The sequence below is a fragment of the Onychostruthus taczanowskii genome, unplaced genomic scaffold, assembly GCF_017590055.1.
Source record: "Onychostruthus taczanowskii isolate IOZ18803 unplaced genomic scaffold, ASM1759005v1 scaffold1, whole genome shotgun sequence".
NCBI classification, from domain to species: domain Eukaryota; kingdom Metazoa; phylum Chordata; class Aves; order Passeriformes; family Passeridae; genus Onychostruthus; species Onychostruthus taczanowskii.
Window position 1 is genome coordinate 9,624,992 of NW_024496525.1, and position 25,805 is coordinate 9,650,796.

Here is a 25,805-nt window from a genome sequence, read left to right on the forward strand (position 1 = left end):
ATAAAAATAACAAAGGTTGTTTTTGAGTGAATGCAGTGGCAGATATTTGAAAACATCCATGGTATTATACCACTCTGGTATAGTTATGAAACAGTTTCATAATGATGGTTCAAATATGAACCAGCATTGCAACACTGAACATCTCAAGAGGCTGATAGTGACAAAATAAACATGGAGATGCAATACACAGAAGTGGAGTTTTCCGCTAACACTTGATAAGTTTTGTTCTGTTTGTGTAGAATTGCTTGAGCCTTGTTTAATGTTAGGCTTTTTACAGATGCTACTAGATATGAGTCATGCTCTTTTCTTCATCTGTAAATAGGTTTAAATAAGAAACTATCTGTAAATAAGAAGTTTTCACGATCTAGACTTTTTTCTTCTGGTATTTCATACTGGTATTCTGCAACTGCAGTGATGCTTTCAGAGAGGAATCTTTGGTTATACCAGGTTACAATCACATGACTAATCTGTTTGAATTACCCATAACAGATTTTAAAAATCAAGGAGAGAGAAATATTTTTGCTATTGAAGTCATTAAGGAAGTTTCTAGAACCATACTTTCAGACTGTTGAAGCTGTAGCAATTTTATGTAGAAACTTCAAGAGCAAGTCTCTTTTTTGTGTACTTGATGAGATGTTTTGCCTTTAACTGGAGCATCATTCCTGTTAGGCAAAACATTGGTTTCAGAATCTGATATCTCTCTTGGCTAATTCTGTCTTTAGCTAACTCAGAGTGCTGGGTTCCACTATCCAATATTTATGAACTAGTCTTAATATTTCATCCCTCTTTCAAAAATTCTCATCCCGTACAATAAAGACTAGAAGCTCTTTCCTTTGTGCTACCTGTTCTCTCAGCTGCCCTTTCTGCTAATTAAGCTTCTCTTCAGCTTTGGTAGATCTCTCTAAAGGTCACCAATAGAGCAAACTAGTGAAGAGGATTACTCTTTGTGGGGACTTTTTTTTTTCTTTTCAAAAAAACCCCTTTGAGTCAAGGCTCTTCCTTCCTCAGTCTAAAGGGAAAAAAAAAAAAAAAACCCACAAAAAAGCTTTAGCATTTTTCTTTGTCCCTCAAGTTTAAAAAAATGTTTATAGTAGAAACTTGAATCTGTACTGGAAAGGCTCTGATACCTAGGTGAACAATAAGAAAGTAAATTATTTCTGAGAGGCAACACTGAAAAATCGCTGAAGGCTCACTACAATTCATCAATAGGTCACTATGTCAATATGAAAAGACTGTGAACATACAAACATATGTGTCACCTCCTCTTCATTAATACTTTTATATAAATAGTTTTTAGCTTACTATGGTGTGTGTCACTGTAATGATAGAATAGATTGAATGTTTAACAATACAATTTGATCTCATTAATACTGTTGACAAATCAAAAAGTACAATACACAAAATATTTAATATTAAGATTTTTGTTTTGTCTTTTAGTTCATCAGGTGTAGTCTGGAAAACATAGTGCATAAAACCCAGAGGATTTGCAAGTATCTATACTGACTTGTTTATGCGAGCTGCCACGAATTGCAATTAAATGACACTTACAAATGCTTGTTTTCTGTTGAATAATTGAAAGGGGAAAAAAATCTTATTTAAATTACATGAAACCCTGAAGGAAGAAGTATAATGAAAAGTGGTTTAATTATTTTCAGTGAGACAGCAAAACAGACTGATGACCTTATCAGTTTTTGTTTATTTTCTTGCCTTATTGTATTCTTTGATAGCCCCAGAAAATACTAGTTATGATGCAGAAAAAAAGCCTCTCTTAATAAGGTAATGTATTATTTTCAACTCTCTCAAAATATATAGCAAAATCATCCTTGTGTGTGTCAGTTTACATTAGAAACAGTTGTGGGTAATGTTGCAGAGCCGTTAGCACTGACATTCTCTGGTCGAAAGGCAGGCAGGGGATACAGGGCTAGTGTTGGATAGAGGGAGTATGCAATGAAAAAGTTTCAGTCTGCAATGACTACTGAGGCGAAGGGTTTGAGGATGTGGAAAAAAGTTCAATCTGCAATCTGTTCTCTTCCCAGTTTCAAATACAAAGTGTAGTGAAGCTTTTTTTTGCTTCTTAGATAAGTGACCTGCCAATGAACTTGAAATAATTTTTGGTCTGAATTTTCCTCAATTCCCTGATTTTCCCTCAATGTTTTTCCGACCCTTTGTACTTTATGTACAAACATGATATTTTCATGAAGAGAGTATGAATGAAAGACTGACATTGTGTCACATTCTTGGGGTTTTGTTTTGTTTTGTTTTTGTTTGGTTTTTTTGTTATTTTGTTGGTTTTTTTGTTGTTGTTGTTTTTTCGTTTGTATATGTGTGTGGTGATTGTGTATCTGCAGGACACATAGGCCAGCAGCTTCTTGAGTTCTCCTACTGGAAGTGTCCAGGCACTGTACAAAGTAGAATAGATCTGAGTGAGGAAAGAGGCTAGATCTCCCTCTCCAGAGTGTGTAAAACCACTGTATTCTCATGGGAAGTGGGAGGTGCAAATTTGGATGCATTTGTGCAGAAAAGGGAATTGAATTTATTTCCACTTTCTGGATAAAATGCTGTTGTTGTGCAATAGCTGAAGAAACATGGATTGTATTTATTTACACATCTCTTTGAGGTGCTTTGTTTTGGCACTCCCCTCTCTTTTGCCCCAGTCCCCATCTATTCTCAGTTCATCGCAGGACAAGCAGAACTATTTTTGCTGGAGAAAATGTTTTCTGTCCAAAATGCATTGCTTTGAGGCCAAGTGCAATCCACACATTGATAATAAATAATTCTGCTTCTGACTTACCTTAGTCAAGACAGTGTGATGTCTCTACACCTTTTATCATTGATGTATAGACAGAGTCCCCAAACACACTTATCATTAATTCTCACACTGTGGTGTGAGAGGAGTTGGAGAACATGCTTTGGGATACTACTGCTTTTACCATCTTTGAGTTATCCTACTGAAAGGGCTTGAAAATGGGGTGTGTGGTGTGTAGCTGCCTTTTGTTTTGGGGCAGCATCGTAGAGATGCATTGTGCATAATACAGCTGTATTTTAAATTACCATGCATGTGGATTCAACACAAGTCTATCACTTTCAAAGGCAAACCCACCACAAATCAGACTTTGGGCCGTAATTCACTATATTATGGGACAGCACCTTGCACAATGCCTGAGAGAACTCCAGATGAACTCAAAAAAGAAAACTCAGTTCTTTTTCAGCTGAGTTTGTTCTAGGAAAGGTGCTACTGACTTGTGCAAGGAAAGTTGATAATGGAGGATGGAAGTAGCTGTTTTTTGTTTTTCACCACTTGGCTATTCTGTCAGGGAGATCCTACCTTGACTGTGAGGTAGGGATTACAGTCTCCTCTTAAATTTATAACCTTGATAAATTACTATTTCACTAATTTCTCATTTCCTTGTATGACTGAGTTGGCTGGTTTGCAGATACCTAAGAAAATGGATCAGCCTATACATTTCTCATGTAATTTAAAACACAAGGAAGAAGAAGGGTTTTGGTGTCTGTCAAGTCTGTGGGGACTTAGTGCTCTCTGCATCTTTCTGATTTTCTACTATATAAAGAAAGAAATTAATTGTAGTATTGGTCTCGGAAATGCTGTTTAAAAGTCTGTGAGTCGAGGATATCATCTTTTTGATGTAGCATTGCTTTAATACATGGTAATTTTGTTTAGCATGACTCAATTATTTTTATAATTTATCTAATTCAATATAGCTATCCTGCTTGTTTGTTTCTTATATGGGATTTTGCATTCTGAGTTATAATGATGTATTTTGTTTGCACATCAGACAAACTGCTTTTTATCCTTAGTATCTTTTTAATAACTTACTGTTCATTGATTTACTGTGTGACTCTCTGTTGGTCCTAAAAAGTACCCCTTTTTTACTCCCTGTACTGAAAATATTGTCAAATCAGGCTATTTGTAACTCAAGTTTTAGTGCTTCAACATGCCATGCCTTAAATATAATAATGCAATTCAATTTACAAAATGCATAATGGCTGGGTCTGCTAGTTTGTTGATAGAGAGGTAATAAAGATGTGAGGTTTTTTGGTAGCATGTGAAATTATATTTATGAAATGGCAATACATTAGTAATGAAAGATGGAAAATGTAGCAGCTATGCTACTGGAAATGTTGAAGATGTAGTGAAAGGGGTGAGGAAAACAAAATGCTTATACAGGACCTTTATAGGGTTTCAAGTTGGTAGTGTGTCTCCTTTTGCAGCTTTAGTTTTCATTATGTGAATATTTATATGTTTGAAATAATCTATTATTGTGTGATGGTTGATCTGAAAAAGTGACAGATGTTGGCAGCTTTAATTTAAAATCAGGATAGAATTTCTCACTGTGAACCGGACACCAGTACTTGTATACAGAACCTGTAAAATGATGCCTTACGCTTCTGAATGACTACTTTAGAACCTTAACTGAAAACGGGGTCTAAAAGCAACAAGGCAAATGTTCTGAAGTTTATGTTAAAAATTTTATCAAGCAACATAAATATTTGTAGCAAAGGATTTTTCTAAAACTGTATGACTTTGACAAAGGACACCTCTGTGTCCCCATGTATTATGTGAGTGGAGAATCTGTAAGTTTTTAATGGGAAGAGAAAACAAAATTTACTTTAGAAAAAGGAGTTTAACATTGCAGGAAATTAAAACCAAGGATATGGCTTATGAGTACACTTAGCCAATATAGCAGATTACTGCTGCCAGATATGAAGGAAGGGCCTGCTTCCCAGTTCCCATGTTTCATGGCATGCTTCCAGCCTAGCTAACCATTATTTGTGCTTGTCTGATTCTGCTGTGAACTGACAAAGGAACTGAAGCTGGCAAAAGGTTAGAAGTAGAAGAGAGAAGGAAACTATTGATAAGGTTTCCATCAGTTTAGGGATACCATTTCAAACAATCCTGTTCTGTTTGGTGTCTTTCAGAATTTTTTCTTCTTTAGTGCTGTGACAATTGAAAATAGAACAGTGTGGGTGAATATCACTAAGCTATTTCTATTATGTTTTACTGTGTGCTTTCTTCTTTACAAAATAGGTGCATTTTAAAAAGCCCTAAATTTTTAACTTGTTACTATTTCTTATCAAATATTTTTGAAATGTAAAGGTAGGTGATTGTTTTGTTGTTATTAAAATGTAAACTTTGAAGGTTTCCTTTCATGTGTAATATAGCAGAGCAGAAATGTTTTGAGAGGTTTTTTTTGGGGGGTTGTTTATTTTTTTCTATTTTCATTGTGGCAAAAAATAAATCTGTTGAGAAACTTTGTCCTGTACTTTTCCTAGCATGAGAAGCCCTGAAGCTTCTTGTTGTTTTTGATCTTGGTACAGTTGCTGGATTTTTGTTGGCTTTGTTCTAAAGCTGTGTGGAGGTAGGGGTTGTTAAATAAACATTAGGCTTGTCAATATAACTAAGGTCTTCTGCAAACCTTGCTCTTTTGAGCAGACTTTGTTCCAAGTTTGTGAAATAAACTCTGTGAGTTAAAATCACATTTTTCTCTGTTCTGCAGGTGGATGCTTTGACTGAGCTTTTGCCATAATTTGTTGTGCTTTTACTTCATCATTGATACATTTGCATAACTACCAAGCTTTTCAATATGTAGAAGTTTATAACAGATATGTTTATTGAGAGAGGCTCTCTTACCCATTGCGTCACGAAAACTAGTAAAATAGCAATATCCTTTAAAACATCACTTATTTAAGTGTTGAGGTGAATATTTCCCCTCAATAAATTTTGCTTTCTTGATGTTACAGAACTCCTCATGTGTGTTCTTTACAAGTTCTTGTTAAAGCTGTTAATAAAACTGCTTTCACAATTTTAGAAGTGCTGGCATCTGCTTTCACAATTAAATACTAAGGATTAAGTAGACTGTTGGAGGTTTTCAAGCCCTGGGTAGACAAAGCCCCAACCTACATGATCTGAGTTCAGTTTTGACCTTCTTTTGAGTAGGCAGTTGGACAAGATGACCTCTTACAATCCCTTTCAGTTTGGATTACTCTATAATACTGTGATATTAACACATAAGAGTTGAAACAGTTTCAGGATATTGTCAATCTCTAATGCAGCTTAGGAAGCTTCTTTTTAGGAGCAGCAGATTTGGTAAAAACAATTATCTTTCTCCAGAAGATTTCCTTTACTGCTCCAGAATACAAAGTGTAACTTGGTTTTGGAATAAGACATGCAACATTCACATATGTGGATCCATATGTATGCAATATATAAACCATCTGGTTTTTGCCAAGTACAGCCTATACATAGGTTACAGCATTTTTAGTAAGATTACTGATTATTCCTTTCTGGCAATGTACTTTGTAAGGTTTTCTTGAAACCTTTTATTTCTGTCAAGACAAATGCTCCTATTTTATGTTTGCACTCATATTTTTGACTGATGTTCGTAAGACAAAAAATCATCTTTTTAAAGTTACTGACAGTTTGAAGGTAGAAGAGCTGCCAGGTTCTGTGCAGTCCATATGATAATTTTGTATAAATTGCTTGATGGGTTTACATAGTTGCCAGTAACTTTCATAAAATAATTTCTACTGAATTAAAGAAAAAAATACAGTTGAATTTCTGTTGGTGGAAATGCATTAGCTTGGCAAGTGTAGCAAATCAAAAGTCTCATTATCTTTAGACAGCAGCTGGACGAACTTCCTACAGACTCTTTTTTCACAGCATGGGGCAGCCTTGGGGAAAAGAGGCAAAGGGCTACTTCTGCAGTTAATGCAACTTGTCGATACTATACCAAATTTTCCAGTTAGTGCAGAATGAATACTGAATTTATAATGATACTGTTCTCACAACATACCCCATCAAGTATCCTTGAGTTTGGAGTTTTAATCTAAATCAGTAGAGTGAAGTTTTAGCTAGTGGCTTTGTAGTTTGGAAAATCCTGTATCTCATGAGCAGCACCCTCAAATATGCACTTTCTGAAATAAATAATTACTTGGCAGGCCTTGCCAAGAACAAAGTCTTGCTAACCTACAGTGCGTGGTTATTAAGTTTAATTTATCTACAAGTCAACAGTTTTCAGACTGGGTTTCTGAAAGCTACAGTGTGAAATTGAGCAGCATGTATTAGATTGGTTCATTTTGCCCCTGTAAGGCTCTCATTCGAAGGACCATGTGCTAATCATGTACTAGCAGGTCATGGAGATACTTCTGAGAGGGCAGTGAAGAGTGAACATCAGGATTCTTTTCTAGGTTTTTGAAAGAGAAGGTGGTCTGCCATTTAAATGAGTAGTTACAAACAAAATAACCAGGCTGTTTGCCTGTGGGGCTTTTTCTTTTTCCTGTCTCAGTGAATCTAAGGGAGATATTTAGCTCCTAATAGTTCTCATTTCAATTCAGTGAGGCATAAGATTTGTACAGAATATGGCTTTAGCTTGTGGAAATGTTAATAGTGATTTGTGAGAAAGATGCAGGACACCTTGTAGCCCTGGTGCTTGATCATGTTAAAACTTCAAAGAGTAAAAATAATATTTTAGGGGGTAGGGTTTTGGTCCAGCTGAACAGCAAGTTCTGCTTCCATTTGCCATAGTTCTGAATATAGTCTGTTTTTCTTTAGTATACCATACAGTTCATTATTTACAGAGTCTGTTAAATTTCCGCCACAATAAACCAGATGATGCATTTCTTTGTCAAGTAATTACTTAAAAAAGAGGGAGATATATATATATATGTGTGTGTGTGTATGTTTTAATTAGTTAAATGTATGAAATAAGAAAACTTTTGAAGATTTTTATGCTATATGTAACTATCATGAGATATTAGCCTATCAATCATAGTAATACATAAATTAAGCTGTCAGGGAATTCTCCTCTACCTTTTTGCATTTAAATGTAAATAAAGTGCATGTAATGAGCACTGTTGCTAAAAAAGGAATTCTTTTTGAGATTGTTTTGTATCTGTAATGTACTAAGATAATTTCTGGTGTGATCCCATTGCTCCTGTTTTGTTCCACTACCAAAAACTTTGAACCATGAAATTTAAAGGAAGTATGTCTTTCCAAGAGTAATTTAAGTCATTAAAGAGTGAGAGTCTCTAACATTAAAGAGTAGCAGTCTTTAACATTTCCACTTTTGTCTGCCCAGAGGAACCACTAAGAAGTCAATATCAGCCAAACTGTCTTACTAATTTACGTGCATACAAGCCTGCATAATACAGACTTCTATTCTGTGAAACAATTTAAGGTGTAGAGATCGTGAATGGCTTTGCTGCTTAATTATAACCGGTTTTTTGACCCATTGACTTAGAAGTCCCTTCTGTGAAAATTTGGCCTTAATGGATGCTGCCAAAGTTAGGATGAGGACCAAAAGATTAATTGTCTCTGCATATACACCTTATTTTAAATATAAATGAGAAAAAAAGATATGTGCTCATTCGTAATGCAGATGATAGTCTGGATCAGATTCAATCCAGAGAATATTTTCATTTTGTCTTGCTAGCCTTTTACCCTGATGAGAAGAGAAAATGGGATTGAAACATCTAGATAAGCTTGAATGTCCTTGCACTTGACCATAGCTGTACAGCAGTTTCTATGAAGGGAAGAGGGAATCAAGACACAGGTTTAGTCAGGGAATTGGTGTGTGCTCTTGTTTATTGTGAGAGCAGCAAATGTGGGGAGTAGACAGTGGTTATGAGTGTCCATGAATATGCAGGGGTCCCCGTATGGCAGTGACTGTGACTCTGAGTGGATATATATGATGTCTGGGGTATTGTAGGTGAGTGTCCCAAATAAAGAATGGAAAAGATTAAGGAAATGCGACTACGTGGTAGCGGTAATATTTAAAACAGTAATACAGAGATTAAGTAACAAAGGGGAAAAGTAGCACTTGATCAATATAATTTTGAAGATTTTCTAAAGATAATTGGGAAGGAAGTGAAGACAAATAGCTCCGCACTTTCTAAGAGATTAACAAAAAAGCTCAAATGAAGTTTACATACTGTAAAGTGACATATTGAGAAGAGAAATGGGAGGAATGCTGCAAAATAAATAAGAACGGAAATCTAATAATGCATGATACCTACATAATAGGGAACAGCAGCTGGCCCAAAGAAAGGTAAGCTGAACATCTGATGTTACTCTAGAATAGTCTAAGTACTGATAAAGATGAAGAGTTTAAAATTTTTTCCTGCAGTGTAAGCAGAATTGAACAGGAAGAAGACTATAAGCTCTAGCTCCTGTGGCATCCTAAAGGTAGTGAGTGCAGTTTTAGAAAGTCTTAATGGAAACCCTGACTTTTAATGCACTTTTAGTTTTGTTTTGTAAAAGGCCTCTGAGTTCAACAATTCTTGTTGAGTGCTCGGATACGTGTACTTAACATGCCAGGACTGATTGCACTTACAGTGAATAGTGGTTGAGTAATTTAAGCGGGATGCAAGAGGTTACTATTGCACTTTCTCCATTGTGTACTTTGATCCAAACCACTCTGGCTTCCAGGGAAGCGCAGAAGGATGACCCCAGGGGAAATTACTTGTTCAGAACAATGTTTACTTCATTTAAACACCTTCATTCCTGAACCACGTGCATCAATGTGTTCTCATCTTTAAGAAAAGTCAAACACAATGCCCACTTTCTGGTATTTTCTCAATACCTTACTGTTCCCAAGCCTGTATGTAAAATTAGAGTAGAAAAGTATTTTTTTTCTCTGTTAGACTGCAGATTGTGGTCATTTGTGCTATGCACTTAGCTTTCCTTTAGAAGAAAAGTGCAGTCATAGGCTCTCATAAAGATAAAAATGTATTGCTCGGCAGAGGACCACAAATTGTGCAAGTTCCTCTGCAGGGGAGCTTGGCCCTTTCACTGTTGTTTGAGTGCTTTAGTGTTTAAGTGGAATATCGGGCACATTTTTTTTCATTCTTCTGATACGCAAAATAGTCTGAAGGTTTTCTGGTTTTGTTCAGCTGGGTTTTTGCATGCTTTGCACACTTTGAAAATTTCAATGAAATGTGCAAATGGTGATGCATTACTGTCTGGAACTGAGGCACAGCAGATAGATACCTCCTGTGGTATCAAGTTGTGTTAGAACACTGAGCAATAACACGTAGATAGCTTAATACTATTTAAAGGCCTATGTTTTTCTCCTTATGTGAGTAATACTTTTTAAAGGTTATATCTGAGTTGGCTTCTAGAATTTGTTCAGCTTGTATCTTTTGTTATTTGTCAATGTGGCAAGAGGGTAGTTTATGTCATTACACATAGGACAGATGTTTGCTCTGTACTGATTAAGACTCATTTTCAGTAAGGTGGGGTGACAATGTTAGTAGCAAATGGTGTAGTTGAATAGGCAGCTAAGAGAAAGGTGATTAAGGTGTGTGTTTCTGAGTTTCTGGAGTTGTTACTTGGTAGCTGTCTTGTGAAATGGTAGAAGCAAACTATTTTCTGAACTTTCACTGATAAGTTTTTTAATGTATTTGAAAATATTAACGTCTTTAAATTGATTGAATCTTGACTGTTCAATTGTGATTATTTGCAGTTTTGTTTTGTAGCTTGGTGGTGCATCATGTGAGATTTTCCATTAAATATTTATTGGAAATGGAAGCAAGCTTTTTTTTGAAGTTTACTTGTTTTAACAGTAAGCCTCAGGACAGTACTTGGGGAACCAGGTTGCACGGCTGCTGTTAATACTCCTGAGAATTTGTAGTTTATTTCTTGAAGTTAACTATTTAATTTCTAAGAAGGGAAATTTCCTTCAAGTATAGCATATGCAGCTAATAACAGAAAGTGAAAAATAATTTAGTCTGGTTTTAGAGAAAACATTTGTATCCATACAAGTTAACTGAAAGCTTGTTGAACTATGGAAGTGGTACTCCTGGGTTTTTTATGTTTACAGCTGAAAGGAGTGAATTCTTCAAACAAGTCGAAAAGTAATTATCTATAATTTCATAGTTGCTTAAGATGATTCCGATCTTTTCTCAAAAATAAAGTGCAAAACTGATCTATCTTTGTAGCACTGTTGCTGTGACCTGTGCATTGCATCAGCTCCAAGTTATTTTGTGCATTGAATTTCACTAGGTTTGCTGTATTATAGCAAATCATTAATTTCATAGGAGAAGAATAGAGAAGAAATAAGTTTGGTTTGGTTTTTTTGGTGTAGGTGGATTTGGCCTTTGTTGTATGGAAATTATAGTTCTGCCTCAGTTTCCAGTAATGTGGTTGTCACTTCATCTACTTGCTCACATAACCAACTGTTTACCTACAACAACCATTTTAGTGTATTTATCTGATGAATACAAAGAAAAGAGAATTTACCTGAAAATTGCACAGAACCAGTGAGAATGCACAGAATATTTTCCTTTTTGTCATCTGTTTGACACCTGGGAATGCGTTTGTGTAGTTGTGACAGATTTAATCTCTTGCCTGTTGAGTGCTCCTCCCTCCAGGAAACAAGTCTTTCTTTTTGTGAAGCAACAGTCATTTCAGCTAAAACCCAAGCTCTGGGAGAGCTGCATATATAGAGAATTTTCCACAGCTGCTGAGTACTTGTGGCAAATGCCTGTTTTGCTTGTATCTTTAGTTGACTCTGCAATGAATTCTCCTTTTGACCCTAGAACTTTTTAAGAGGTTAAGATTAGTAGGTTGACTGCTAGCAGTGTATTTAATTTTTTCATGTCTATTTCCATAAAATAGCTTTCATGAAGGAAATTAAATTTGATTTATTTTTCCATATTATTTGACTCTATAGTTTGTTATAATGGAAATTCTTGTGTAAATCACCATTTTCAAAATGTTTTTCTGGAGAATGTATCTTTTCCTATTCCACTTTACAAACTTTTTTTCAGTTAAAACCTGTATCACTGCAACACTTGGACAGAGACACTTGGTTTCAATTCTTAGTTCCACGCTGTATCCATTGCCCTCAGTTTTAGTAAGAAGGCTATTTTGAAGTCATCATGAATTTTTAGAATAGGGGGGAAACTAGTGGAACTTGTATCAGTGTCTCTGCTTGATCCTGTGTAGGATCTACTCAGCTTTACTCAGTACTTTTACTCAAAGCTTTACTCAGTGCTTTTATTTACATACTTGAAGAATTACATATGTTTTACAAAGATAGTACTACCTAAAATGTATGTGGGGATCCAGATGGAATTTGTCTTTCTGGGTTTTATTTCTGTGGTGGGTATTGTTGGTATGAATGACTGTTTAAATACAGAACAAAATGCTATTCAGTTGCAATGGCTTAACTGTCCATTTGAATGTCACAGGTAGAGGAAGATGATGATACTGAATCACGACATGAAGAAGAGAAGGAAGAAGTGAAATGCTATTCAAGAAGAAAGGTGTTTTCTAACTGGAGCCGCTATGAGGATACAGAAAACGAAGGACAGAATGAAGCTGGGGAGTCACAGAGAGGAACAGACTTCAGTGTTTTGCTTAGCTCAGCAGGTAAGCCTTTTCCAATATGTAGGGTTTTCTAGTTTTGCGTTTTGAGACATGACTACTTTTCTGGCTGTTGTCCTTGATGATGAAACTCCACCCTAGAATACCATTCCTATCTTCCTTAGTAAGTCTGCCATTTATGTATTTAAGAGTGAAAGGCTCCATGGGTCCAGCCTCATAGCATACAGGCTGCATGGAGCTGTGACAGATGGGGAGTAAGAGCGGGATGCTGGCTAGTGCATTTATAGAATTCTGGTGAAAAGATGGGTCTGAGTGTGTGCAGCATCCAGTAACATTGAGCTTATTCTTGCTGATCTTGGTTATTGGGTTGCTTTCCAGGAAACAAAAAAGGTTGCTGGTATGACTAGACACAATAAACAGTCAGGCAGCTGCTTGCTCTTGTTTGTTTCAACAGAGATTTGTGATCAGCATTGCATAATGCATAGATGTATGCATTAATAGCAAGTGTTGCTCTCCTTGAAAATAACAACCAGTTGTTTTCCTCTGGTTAGAGGAGATGATAAAGGAGATGGTGGAAGGACAGTCTGTACTAGATGCTGAGGTTATTCAGCCATACATTAGTAGTATAGGGTTGTCACACTAAAAACAGTTACCTAACATTATTTTAGAAACACTTGATGTGCCATTGTGTTGGAATACCATTCAGTAAAAAGCTGCAAACAATGTATTACGGCAGTTTTTGTAGTACCTTGGAAATTCTGCAATCTCTCAAACCTAAATAATTGCATTTTTCAGTCACAGCTTGGTAGGGTAAGTTAGAAGTTAGCTACAGTAAAGAAACAAAGAACAGAGATTTTTTTCTTTGTGCAAGAATAAATTTCTGAAGTTCTGTTCCACACGAGCATTGTGAAGTTGGGGCTAAGCTGTCAGGTTTTAATCACAGTACCATGACGTGTATTAACGTCTCTGAATCTTGTGTTGCACGGCAAACAATGCTGGAGTCAAGGCACATAGTATGGATCTCAGAAATGTGTATCCAACAGAATCTGGGGAGCAAAGTAGATATAGTAATTCAAAACTTTTTAAAGCAAGAGACCTGTCCTGAGCTGCCATGTCTCCATGGTTCAGCTTTTCAATAACTCAATAGTTAGCCTTCAGAATATCTTTACAATGTTCTGAAGAATAGTACTTTTGAACTGAGGATATAACAAAATATGATTTAGCTCTACTAATTAGTATTTTTCATAAGTTATACTTCAACACATGTATTACCTCCCCATTTATTTTACTCTTTAGATTCTCTTAATGCCTCAAATGATAATATTGGAAGGTAGTGTTCATATATTCATTCTATTTCTTAATTCTAAATCTTTGATTTAGAGAGTGCTTTATTTTGGGATCTATTGTTACTGTTCTCTGGAGTGAAATAAATCAGTAAGAAACTGCAGTGGAATAAAGTAGTTTCTTTTGGAGGAAGAAAAAAGTACTTTCTAAACAATAATGCAGATTTCTTGGAGTGACATAAAGAAGCAATTTGTGTCAGCACTATTCTTTGTTATTTAATTTCTTTGGTTGATGTGTGAAAACTGGGAATGCAGTAATTTATTTGTAGTGGTCTGAGAAGAAGCTCACACATCTGCTTTATTTGATAATAGCTGTTGTTAGTATATTGCTGTTCAGCATTCTGAAGATGCAGAATGAATTCAATTTAATTGCAACAAGCAGTTAGGAAGTACAGCAGAGGGAATGGAGTTAAATTTCCAATTTTTCATTAATACAAATCCTTTAAAAGCTCTTAAAATCTTGTTATTTACTATTAATGCACAACTATGTAATTAATACAGCCAATTAAGAGTTCTGTAGCAAAATCTCAGATTAAAAACCTGTTCTCCTGTGTAACAGTTAGGTTCTGCAATATCAAATGCAGGGTCCTAAAGAGAGTGTCATCCTTCAAGATAAAATTGTCTTATCCCAGCAAAGATGCTGTTAAGTGAATGAGATAGCATAGAAAAAAATCATTTGGGATAATGTTATAAAGAAAGAATTAATGCTGGTAACAAAGTTGAATGGAAGAATTGCCGATGTCCAAGGAATTAAAAGTCCTTGGTACTTATTTGTTTAATATAATTTATAAGTGTGTCTGTGTATAATTCTTTACTTAAAATCAACCTAAAAATAGCAAAATGAGATATTATGTGATATAGGTGTCATGTTGATAATTAGCATTAGAGCTTTTAAATCTAATACATAAATATTACTGTTGCTTGAATTAAGAAAGGAACAGAGTTATGCATTATTGTGCTACATTTTTATTGTTAGCAGAGGAAGGTGGGAAGTGGAAGTCTGAGGAGGAGAAAGGAGTTTGTAGATACTTGCAGAGAATGTAAAGTCTTTAGGATGTTTTCTGTTATGTCTTTCAATAGAAAGAAGTGTTTGTTTGAAGACAAACATTGTGTTTTTAGGTTTTTGTTTATAGTTCCAACTTTTTCTGCTTCATGCCGATCTCTAGTGTGGCACTGACTCTGTCTTTTCAATGTGATATTTAGGCCTGACTATTCCCAGGCTGTCTTTTGACTGCATGTTCCTTCTCTGCTATCAGCCCTTGCCTGCCTACTAATTCTTCTCACTCTTCCTTCCTTCTGTTGCTTTTTCTGTTTGTTGATTTCTGTTGGTGGATCTTTTTTCAGTCTTTTGTTGTGAGCCAGCTCCCTTCCATGTACATTTATTAAAATCCAATTCTTTCAAATTCTGTCAGACACAGAATATCTGTCTCTCATTCTTATCCATCCTGGTGATCCCCAAGTCTTGTTCTGCTGGGCATTGCTCATTTGGTTTCATTCACTACCACATCTTGTTATGTTCATCTTAGTTTCTTTCCTTCTCTATTCAGTCCCAGTTTATTCTTTCAAGCTTCCAGTTCTGGCCTCCATTATAAACTGGTTTTTCTATCTTCTCTCCACATTCTCTGTCAGTATCCCCAAATTCCTACTCAAGTTACTCAACAATATAAAGTGACTGATCATTGTTTTCAACTGTGTTAGGGATATCACTATAGGTGAGGCTGCAGAAATATGCAGAGTGACAGTTTGTGGTCAGTGTTCTACCTAAAGCCTGTTAAACACGGACTTCTCCTACAGTGGAAAATCTGACTCTCACTCAAAACTGAAAGTAGGAAGAAACTTAATTCTTTTGCCTTGCACATTGGGATAGCATGCAGACTATCCCAAGTCTGCATAGACTGCATAGACTGAGGAGGTAGATGCAGTGACTGGTTGTTAAGCTTCAGCAGACCTTGTGAAAATTAGGTGCAAACTCAGATTTCTAGAAGCTTGTAGCTTGGCTAAGTGAGGTCAGATTTTTCACAAAATGCACAGAGCATACCTCTTTCATGCAAAATCATTGTGCAGTCTGATTTCAAGTTACTGATTCAGGGTGGGGAAGTGGTTACAGTTTCTCAAGTGCTTTCACACAAAAATGTTCAAGTCATTCTCTGGTTTCCTTTACAAGGTGATGGTAATGGGAGGATAAGGAAAAGCCACCTGAAGCAGACAATAGACCATGAAAATTTCATACTGAATAGTTCAAAAGGCAGCTGAAAATAGTCTTAAGGACTGCCTGGTGCCTTTGATAACAGCTGATGTCACTGGCCTGATGGAGCTTCTTTGTTAGGGTTTATTATATTTTCTGTGTAAAGTAGGTATCCTGGGTTCAGCTTAAGTTGTTAAGTATGTTTCTTTTCTTCAGCATTTAAAAATTTATTTATTTTAATTATCTTGAATATAGCAAACTTTTCCATGTTGCTTTTGTCTAGCTGAAATAAAATACAAGTCCCCTGTGAAGCCTTCAGGGAATGGCTCTTGAATCAATTTAGTAAAAATGCTGTTGAAGCATAAAGAGCAAGAGAAATGGAAGTGATAGGATAACCTTACTTTGTGAGCAGAATCTTGCCATGGTTGAAGAGCTGCCCTCATTATTTGAAAGATGAGGGTTAAGTGACCTACAGTAGACTTAAGTTGTTCATCAGATTTTTGGCTATGAATAGATTCTTAAAAAATGTATTTTTAAAATATCATTATAGAGCTGATCAAAATGTATCCAGGCACTTGATTACTTTTCTTTAAATGTAGTAGGCATTAGCAGTAAACCAGCCAAAAATTGCCAACATACATACCTCAATAACAATATATGGATGGCAAGATTATGATTATCAAGATGAAAAAATATAATTTTGGACATGAATTTTTTCACATTTGGTTTTTTAGGCCATGGCTGAATAATTGTGGTGCATTAAAGATTAAGATGGGGAAATGCTGTGCAGTTCAAATAAAACTGGGAGAATGGTTTTGATATTGTAATAATACATATAATTTATAATAATAATAATAATACATATAATTTCTTTAGGTACCTAGCAGTTAAATACAATAAAAATGTAGAATAAAAATCAAAAGAACAGTCACTGTAGCATAATAGTAATGAACAGTAGGTATAAGAATTGTGACTAACAGTTACATTTCCTTCCTTAAACACTTGATCTGTTTTTTTAACCTCTTTCTTTTGGGTCTTTGTTTAATTTTGATATGTCTATTGCAATACGTTGCTGCATTTTTGTCATTTGCATGGTCAGTACATGCCTGAGAATTCGAAGTACAAAAAAGACCTTTGGCCATCTTGAAAAACCTAAATAGATAAACTTGCATTAAAAGTAGGTTTTCCTTTAACTTTTCTATCTCAAGTAGAGAGCTTTCCAAGGTTTTTTTTTGAAAAAAGAAAAAAATTGAGTGAAGAGTAAATCAGTTTCCTTTTTTTAATGGTAATTATGCTCAAGCAAAAAGAATGGCAATAGCAGGGCATAGTTCAAATACTAAAAAAGAATCCTTTGAGTTTTAAAATTATAGAGAATAGCTGAAAATTGGTTTTCTTTACAGAAATGCCTTACTCATTGGTGATTTGGATTACTGTATATATCAGGGTCCCATTTTTCAGTGGTACTTGCTTGACAACTCAGCTATTTCTTGGCCAGAAATTGGCCAAGAAGTTCAACTGATGCAGAATTTCCATGTTCTTACTGTTCCCCAAATGACATGACCTCTGTGCAGAATGTAGAAGTATTGGTTACTTATCATCAGCTTTAAGATACAGGTACCAGGTTACTGGTCTTGGAAGGTGATTACACTGTTGCAGTAAGGGTTGGTAACTGGTCACTTAAATATTGCTCATTTGTGTGCTCCTGACATAAATAGGTAGGGCATGTGCTTTACTTGCATCTTTCTTTATGTTCTCTGGTTTTCACTACCTCATTCCCTAAACATTCTCTGAGTTTCCATGATATGCTCTCCTATCCTGCTTTTCCTTCTAGCCCCATTTCAGTGCATCAGAACTTTCATTTCCTTTTTGATGGTCCTCTGGTAGATAACATTTCCTGTCTGTGGAGGCTTCATATCCAAGTGGTCTCATTTCCACTTGCACATGTTTTATTTGCAACAGGGCAGTCTGCAACTTTGGACTTGTTACCAGAGCTAAGAGGTACTTCTTCTGGCTTATGTACCTGTAGGTATCTGAAATCAACAAAAAAATGGTGTCTCCTGTACTCCTTTTCTTCTTCTAAACAAACAGAAAAAAACCCTTCCACAATAAAGATTTGCATTGAAATCACAGGACTTGGCATCAGTGAAAGCTGGTTCTCCATCTGCTCAGTGCTTCTTCCTAAACTGTTCCTAACATTACAGAAATTAATCTTTTTTTTTTTTTTTCTAATCAGACAAGCCAAGCTGTCTTTTTTTCTTTTTTTTTTTTTGTCTGAACTAAAAATAAGACATGCCAGATTTTAAGTATTAATTACATTTTCTTGATAAATGTGTTTTCCTGTAATAGGTAGTCTGTGCTCATTATATATGCTTTCATGTCTGTGCCTTTATCCCTCCTAAGTTTTATCTAAAGTACAACCAAAACTGTGATTGAAGTGTGGAAGTATAATGTGACTCCGTGATTTGAATATAAATGTAGGATAACATGTCTTCATTTTAACATTCTGTTATCTTAGAACTATGTGGCTTTAAGTATCAATGGTAGTACTGTATAATTACTGGTAAGTAATTTAAAAAATCTGAAAGGTTTCAGTATTTCAGAGAAATTTGGATGCTTTATGATTTAGAATTGAATGGAGTAAGATTCACAGACTACAGGGGTTAAATTTTGTTCCCATTAAAATCAGTGTGGTAAGCTTTTCCCCATTCTTTTGACTTTTCACGTCTTGAGTGCAGTCGTTTATTTGTCAAGTTCCAGATTTCTGGATTTAAAAGGTTTTCTGGCCAATATCCTTCTCTAATACTGGGTCCTTAATCCTTTGTTGTTGCTTTATATTGATGGTAATTCTGCCGAATTGTGTTGAAGTATGTTTTGGTTATGAAATCACAAATCAGTACATTTAAATGGGAGCAATTTGTCCTTATTCGTCTCTTGCTGTTCTCATGTACACTACTTGAATTTGTAGGCTTGAAACCTAGATAAAAATGTCTATTCACCTGATTGACTGTTTCTCTAGTTTAAGAATGTCCTTTGTTTTTACAAAGCCCCCAAAACTGTTCTGCCTGACTAGGCCTCATCTTGGTCATCTGTTTCTGCCACATCATCTCTGACATTTCTGCCAATGAAATCCCCTAACAAAAACTGATTACTCTGACTCTTGTATTCAGATTGTACATTTCTTATTCCAGTATTCATTTCCAAAGTTCAGTGTGTTGTTGCCATGACATTCTTGTTCCATTTTCTCCTACTTTTACTGCTTTTGATTTATTTTGTTCTCTTCCCTACTTTGAGTTTTTTAAAAACTTTTTTATTTTCATTATTGCTGCATATGACTTTTGATTGATTTGATTTTTTTTCTTTTGATTTCCTTTTTACACTTTTGATTCTGTTAAATTCTGACCACTGTTAAATCACCTGAATTAGGCTGTAGACTTTTTTAAGTAGGGACTTTTTTTTCTTATTGATAAAATCCTGTTTCTTTTCTAATAATGACATTAATAGATATCACTTCTGTGGTAGCACTAAAAGATGTTGATTGATTTGGAGGAGCTGTGTTTGTTTTAATAGTAATATTTTTGTTCCATCTCTCAGCAGTTTACATTAGAGAGAGAAACAAAATAGAAACGAAAATTCTACAAAGTTTTCTAGAGTTAGAAGTTTTATTTATGGTAAAAATGATAACACTATCAGATGTAACAGATTAGTTTAATTGTAGAAACCAGACTGCATTTGCTGTTCCGTTTCTCATAAGTGTGCATTTATTCCTAATATCTATTAACAAACAAAATAACTGTGATAGGAATGTTTCCTTGTTCATTGATTCATGTTCCAAAGAAGTGTTCTGATCAGCCTGCATGTGAGAAGAGATGGTGAAACCTATTCTAGCTGTAGTGTCAGAAATTCATTTGCAAGGAACAGTGCTGTTTCTAAGCATCAGTTTTGAAGTGAAAGAAGGGCTGTGAAGTAGATAGTGCTCTAAAGGATATGGAGTGCCTGTTTCTTCCTTAATTTCATTTACAGCTCCTCCTTTCTTCTTATTCCATGTATAATCCTGAAATTTCTCCTCAAATCTGGTCTTGATGGCTTGGGCTCTCCTTGTCCTGCTCGTCCTTTAATGCTTTTGGTTTTAGTGTGCTTTAGTCACACCTATTAATTTTGAGGTTGTTCTTTTCCTTGGTCTTATCCTCTTGCTCAAGAATTCCTGGCTCCTACATCCGACTTCTAGTCTAGGCTTTCTCTTTACACTTCCCCTGCCTCATATTTTTGTCCAAATCACTTGTTGGTTCCTCATCTGTTCTATGTTCTCTTGCCTATTTGCTCACTCTCAGCTCATCAGGGAAGTGGCATCTTCAGCGTTTCTGGGTGTTGTATAGGAAGATGGTTCTTCTTAGCACTTCAAAGGTTTTTTTTTCTGAAACAGCTTATTTTTTTTCTCTAGATTTGAGTAATTTTCCTGAAGAATGTCAAAGGCATGTTGAGCCTTGCCAAAGCTTGTTTTAAAACAAGAATTGTATTAACTGTCTATTCCAAACTCAAGGGAATTTTTTGTATCCCTTTGTTGTCCTTTCTTGCAAACCAAGCCCTTGCATGTGTAAAATTGTGAACTAAAGACTCTTTTAATAAAAGTCATGTTTGAGGGTCAGAATAGGGTGCAAGTGGGGAAGAATTATATTTTCTTTGATTCTGACTAATTTTCAACCTTTACTGGAATGTGAATCAGATGACCTTCCTTTGACAGTACACTCTCATTGTCTGAGTTTATAAAGCATGGTATTTCTGAATATGCTGCAGATAATTTGGATTGTAAAGGTGATCATACTCTCTTTACTTCTTTTCATACTGTTACTGGAAACAGCCTGTGATAATATGGGTTTCTTTGACTGAGTGTATGCATGTGCTTCAATATACAGAAAATTGTGTATCAGCTTGCTACGAAATGAAACGGAGCAATGTGGAAGAACTATTTCAGGATGGGAATGATTTAAAATCATGATATAATTCTATTGATTTTTGTGTCATAAAGGCTAGTGGCTATAATTGCAGATATTTATAGCAATGGAATTTTCATTCAAGACACTTGATTAACCTTCTCCTGGGAAAATGCTGGCAGAATGGAAGTTTTGGAAAGCCAAGTGTTATATAAATTGACAATTCACTGGTAATAGGAGGTAATCTGAGTTAGATTTTTTTGAATAAATAAAGTGCTAGGGGTGTAAGAGTAATGGTTCCAGACAACCAGTCTATACAATTTGTATTATTCAGGTAAAGATACTGTCTTTGCTGTGTTCTCTGTAACCTTTCTAATGCTCGAGGAAATACACCAAAGTTGTTCTAATGGAAAACAGCACTTTTTCCCTGTCTTTCTTACAATGGAACCTTATTAGTTTGGTTTTTTTTTTCTTCTAGGTGTGCTTAATGTTTCAAAAGTTGTTAGAAGATAGAATTTGGCATGACAAAATTTGAAATTGCTTTATATTTTGTTTCTGCCCTTGGTAATAAACTAAGGTCACCTCCCCTCTTCTGAAGAAAAAAGTTTGAAAGACACTTTAGTGATATTATGGATTTTGGCCCATCACCAGATATGGATCTCATTGCCTGATTTGACTACATGAATGGTGCAAAAGAGTTGGCAGGAACATGAAATCGAACAGCTGGTGAGGAGGGAAAGATCTTGCAGAATCAGTAAAGTACTAGAATTGCTATTGATAATAGTAAGGGTGGTAGTATGCATGTGTATTGGGTTAAGTTGGATTAAATCTAGATACCTACTTCTGATTCATCTCAATGTACAGTTGCAGTTAGAATATTGACAACAAGTAAATTTTCTAATGCAAATAAGAGTCTACAGCCATTCTTGCTTTAAATTTTCTTCTGTGTAACTCCACATGGTTCTGTCTGCCCCTGCTTTTATGTTTCTTTTGTTATTAATTTCGTAATGCCTTATTAATTGTTTTCCTACTCTTAGTTTTATATATCCTATTTCTGTCTCACAGACGATTTTATTTCTCTGAGTTGTATTTGGTTATGAAAAAAGGAGGAGGACGAAGAGTAAGAAGGAGGAGTAGAAATCTCCAGGAAGAATAATCTAGCCTCTTAGAGGAAAATTGCCTACAAATATGAGATGACTAAATTAACTTGTAGAAATGTGATCTGAAAGCATCAGATCTCATACCTTTACCTTACAAGCACAGTTTAGCTTGTCAAAAAAAAATTGGTCTGTATAAATATCTCTGTGTAAAGTAACATTTAACTAGAGACAAAGCATTTTAAAGAGTCTAAAATGTTTGACTTGGTCATGTTATCTTTTTGTTTAAAAAAGCCCAACTCAACAACAGAAAACCTTAGTGATTATTTGTGTTTAGTGCCTGTGCTTCAAAATAGTTTATCTGTTTCGGTGCATGTGAACCTTCTTTTGTCTGCTAATTTAATAATAGAAGACTCTTCTGTCCTTTTGGGTGTTTCTATTCGTAATTTTTTCTTCTTTAAAGTATTTTAACATACTAGCAATTTCTACTGCTGCAGTGACTGTACGAACCTGAGGAAGTGAACTGTAGAGCCCGTTTGGGAAGCAAAATAGGGAGGATGAATTAAAGACCTGGTTTTACAAACTTGCTCAGTAGGGGAAAAGAATATTTATGGTCCAAATTTTAGCATGAATTAAAAAAAACCTCTGTTCTGACAGCTGGTCACAACTAAGAAATTATTCCATTTTCTCCTCTCCTTGCAAGTTATTTTTAAAACATACATTATTTAATTGCTAATGAAATAATATTTGCCATTATTTGCTTTTAGATGTTAGAGGTAAAATACTACCAAGAAACATCAAGTATAGTTCCTTCATTTTGTAACTTGCAAAACATGTGAAATAGCAAACATAATTAAAAAAAACCCCAGTTTCAGTAAAGTTTGGTGAAATTTGAGGAAGGGAAACTTGCTGTTGTTTCTTTCTCTAGCTCAAATTCCTTCCTGACTTGAAAGACAGTGGGCAAGGTTCTCACAAATCTTACATGAAAGGCTAACCCCAGTGTAGCCAGTAAAATTCATAGATTACAAAGCCAAGGAAACTCTGTGTGATTGGATGAACTTTTCTGAATAACATGAGCAGTCATCAAAGCAATTTGTGAACTAGTTAGTGTTTGACTTAAGGCAGATCTCTTAGTACAGCTACTGTCAAAAGCTCTTGTCAGACTTGATTTACACGTCTGCTTTGACTTCGACATGGCTTTTGACATGTGTCCCATAGCATCCTCAGAGTTAAGCTCAGGAAGTGCAGGCTTGGATGAGTGAGTGGAGAGGTGGATGGAGAGCTGGCAGGATGGCAGACTTTGGAGGGTTATGATCAGTGCCACAGAGTCTAGTTAGTGGGCTCTATCTGGCATTGCATCCCAGGGTTTGGTACTGACTCTTCTCGAACTTACTGATCCATGACATGCATGGAGGGACAGAGTACCGAACTGTGAGGGGTGGCCAATACCCCAGAGAGCTGCGCTGCCATCCAGCGTGACCTAGACAGGCTTGAGAGTTGGGCAGAGGGGAACCTAATGAAATTCAGCAAAGCTAAGTGTAAGATCCTGCAGCAGGGGAAGAAGAACCCCATGGCTCAGCACAGGCTGAAGGCTGACTTGCTGGGAAGCAGCTCTGCGGAGAAGGCCCTGGGGGTGCTGGTGGACAACAAACTGTCCCTGAGCCAGCAGTGTGTCCTGGTGGCCCAGAAGGCCAATGGGATCCTGAGCTGCATTAGGAAGAGCATGGCCAGCAGGTCAAGGGAGGAGATCCTGCCCCTCTGCTCAGCCCTGGTGAGCCTCACCTGGAGAGCTGTGTCCAGTTCTGGGCTCCTCAGGACAGGAGAGATGGAGCTCCTGGAGCAGGTCCAGTGAGGGGGCAGCAAGACAGCATCTCTTATGAGAAAAGGCTGAGGGAGCTGGGCCTGCTCACCCTGCAAAAGAGATGACTGAGAGGGTACCTCATCAGCGCATACGAAAATATCTGAAGGACGAGTGACAAGAGGATGGTGGTGTCCAGTGACAAGACAAGGGGCAACAGGTATAAACTGAAACTCAAGAAGTTTCATCTGAATATGAGAAAAAACTATTTCAATGATGCCAGGACACTAGAACTGTTGCCTAGAGGGGACTGTGGAGTCTCCCTTCTCTGGAGATACTTGAAACATGCTTGGACTAGTTCCTGTGCAACCCATTTTAGGCGAATCTTGTTTAGCAGGGTGGTTGCACTAGGTCATCTCCAGAGATACTTTCCAAGTCCAACCATTCTGTGATTTTATGAATTTCAGTGGTGGAGAATCACCTAAAGCTCTTGATCTGATTGATCTGATGTGTTGTTACGTTCACTTTTAAAAGTGTGTATCTTATTTCTCCTCTAATTCCATGTAGCATGGGGACTGCAGAGAGTTGCAGGAAAAAAGCCACAAAAATGACAGATTAAATTACCTGCAGATGAAGTGAAGTACAGTATGTGTGTGTGTGTAAACAGTCCCTGTACACTTAAAGTCATCTGAGATGATTGTTATTCCTCCTTAGTTGAAAGCAAGTGAACTGCAGAAATTGGGAAAAGAATAGAGAAGAAAATAGAAAATACATCATGGTGTCACCATATAAGTCAGTGACACAGGTACCTTGTGTAACTTTTTGTACTTTGGATCCCAGAAGCTCCACAAGGAAACAGTAGTATTGAGAAGACACAGCAAAGGCCAGCAGGGCGACCAACAGTATGGAAAAACTTGCATATAAGGCACGGCTAAGGATGGTATGAGTAGAGTAAAATAAGAGGTTTTCAACTGCAAAGACAGATGAGAACAGCATGCTACAGCCTTCTGTGAAATCACAGAATGATTAGTATGATAAATATGAAATTATTATTGTCTCTGCTAGGGAATGTTAAATGGAACTATCTGGCAGCAAATTCAAAGCAAAGTATTTTTTGATGTAACTCATAATTAAATATGGAAATTTGTCACAGGATCCTGTGGAAACTGAAATTTTTTGCTGGTTCAAAAAAAACAGGGTTATCCTATAAATAAGACATTACCTCAGGCTCAAAAAATCCCTCCTGAACTGCAAATAGCTGGAGGCAAACAGAAGAATTCTGAAGAAGTATCCCTGTGTGTGTGCCCTGTGTTCAGTCTTCCCTAGACTCACACTCTTGGTTATTGTTGTGCAGAATTTGGGGCTGTAGGGAACTTCTGGTGACCTTTCCCAAGTGATGTGCTTCATTCTTCCCTGTTTGTAAGCTGCAGAATCACTAAATTAATATTTAAAGTTTGAGATGGTGTCAGTTCAAAAGGGTTGGAAGGTATTGAGGTCCCATAAAGACTTCACTTTTCTGTAATTTGAAGATTTTTAACACACTTGCTGGCTTCACCACTGGTTGAGATATAAGTATATAGCATAGGAATAGCAAGCTGAATTCCTTGTAAAGCATCAGTACTGTCATTGAGGTGGACTATAAAAATGGGTGGTTTTAATGTCTCTTAGTGTCAGGAATATTGAAGAACACTAGGGAATGTCTTTCTAGAAGTGAAAAAATGCCAACAACTGGAACTATTTAGGTAACTGTAGATCTATGAATTTGATATCAGTTCTGGGGAAAAAAAAGAGCGGAAAAACTAATAGATTTGGTTAATTGAGATTTAAAGTGTGGAGGCAGCCCTTGCAGGACCTAAAAGTTGGTCCAGGACCAGGTATCACAAACAAAGAGGAATGAGCTGAGCAGATGTCTGTCGAGGCTGTTGGGCTGCAGGTTGAGTTGCCAGGAACACACAGTTGCATCTGCTGTAACAAAGCTTCCTTTAATGCAGATGCTGCTCTACATCAGACCCTTCCCAAAGCAGTTTACATCTGCCAGTTTTAAGTGTTTGTAAAAAAAAAAAAAAAAAAAAAAAAAAAAAAAATATTATTAAATAAAAACAAAAATA

General features: G+C 36.2%; 1 protein-coding gene across 1 annotated transcript in view; it reads left to right on the forward strand.

Annotated features, from left to right (window-relative positions):
• Positions 1–25,805, forward strand: part of AVEN (apoptosis and caspase activation inhibitor) — an 87,624-nt gene that overhangs the window by 7,703 nt on the left and 54,116 nt on the right. Inside the window, exon 2 of the mRNA XM_041410203.1 lies at positions 12,211–12,391. Coding sequence (XP_041266137.1) covers positions 12,211–12,391 — 181 coding nt within the window. The remainder of the gene's footprint in view (positions 1–12,210; positions 12,392–25,805) is intronic.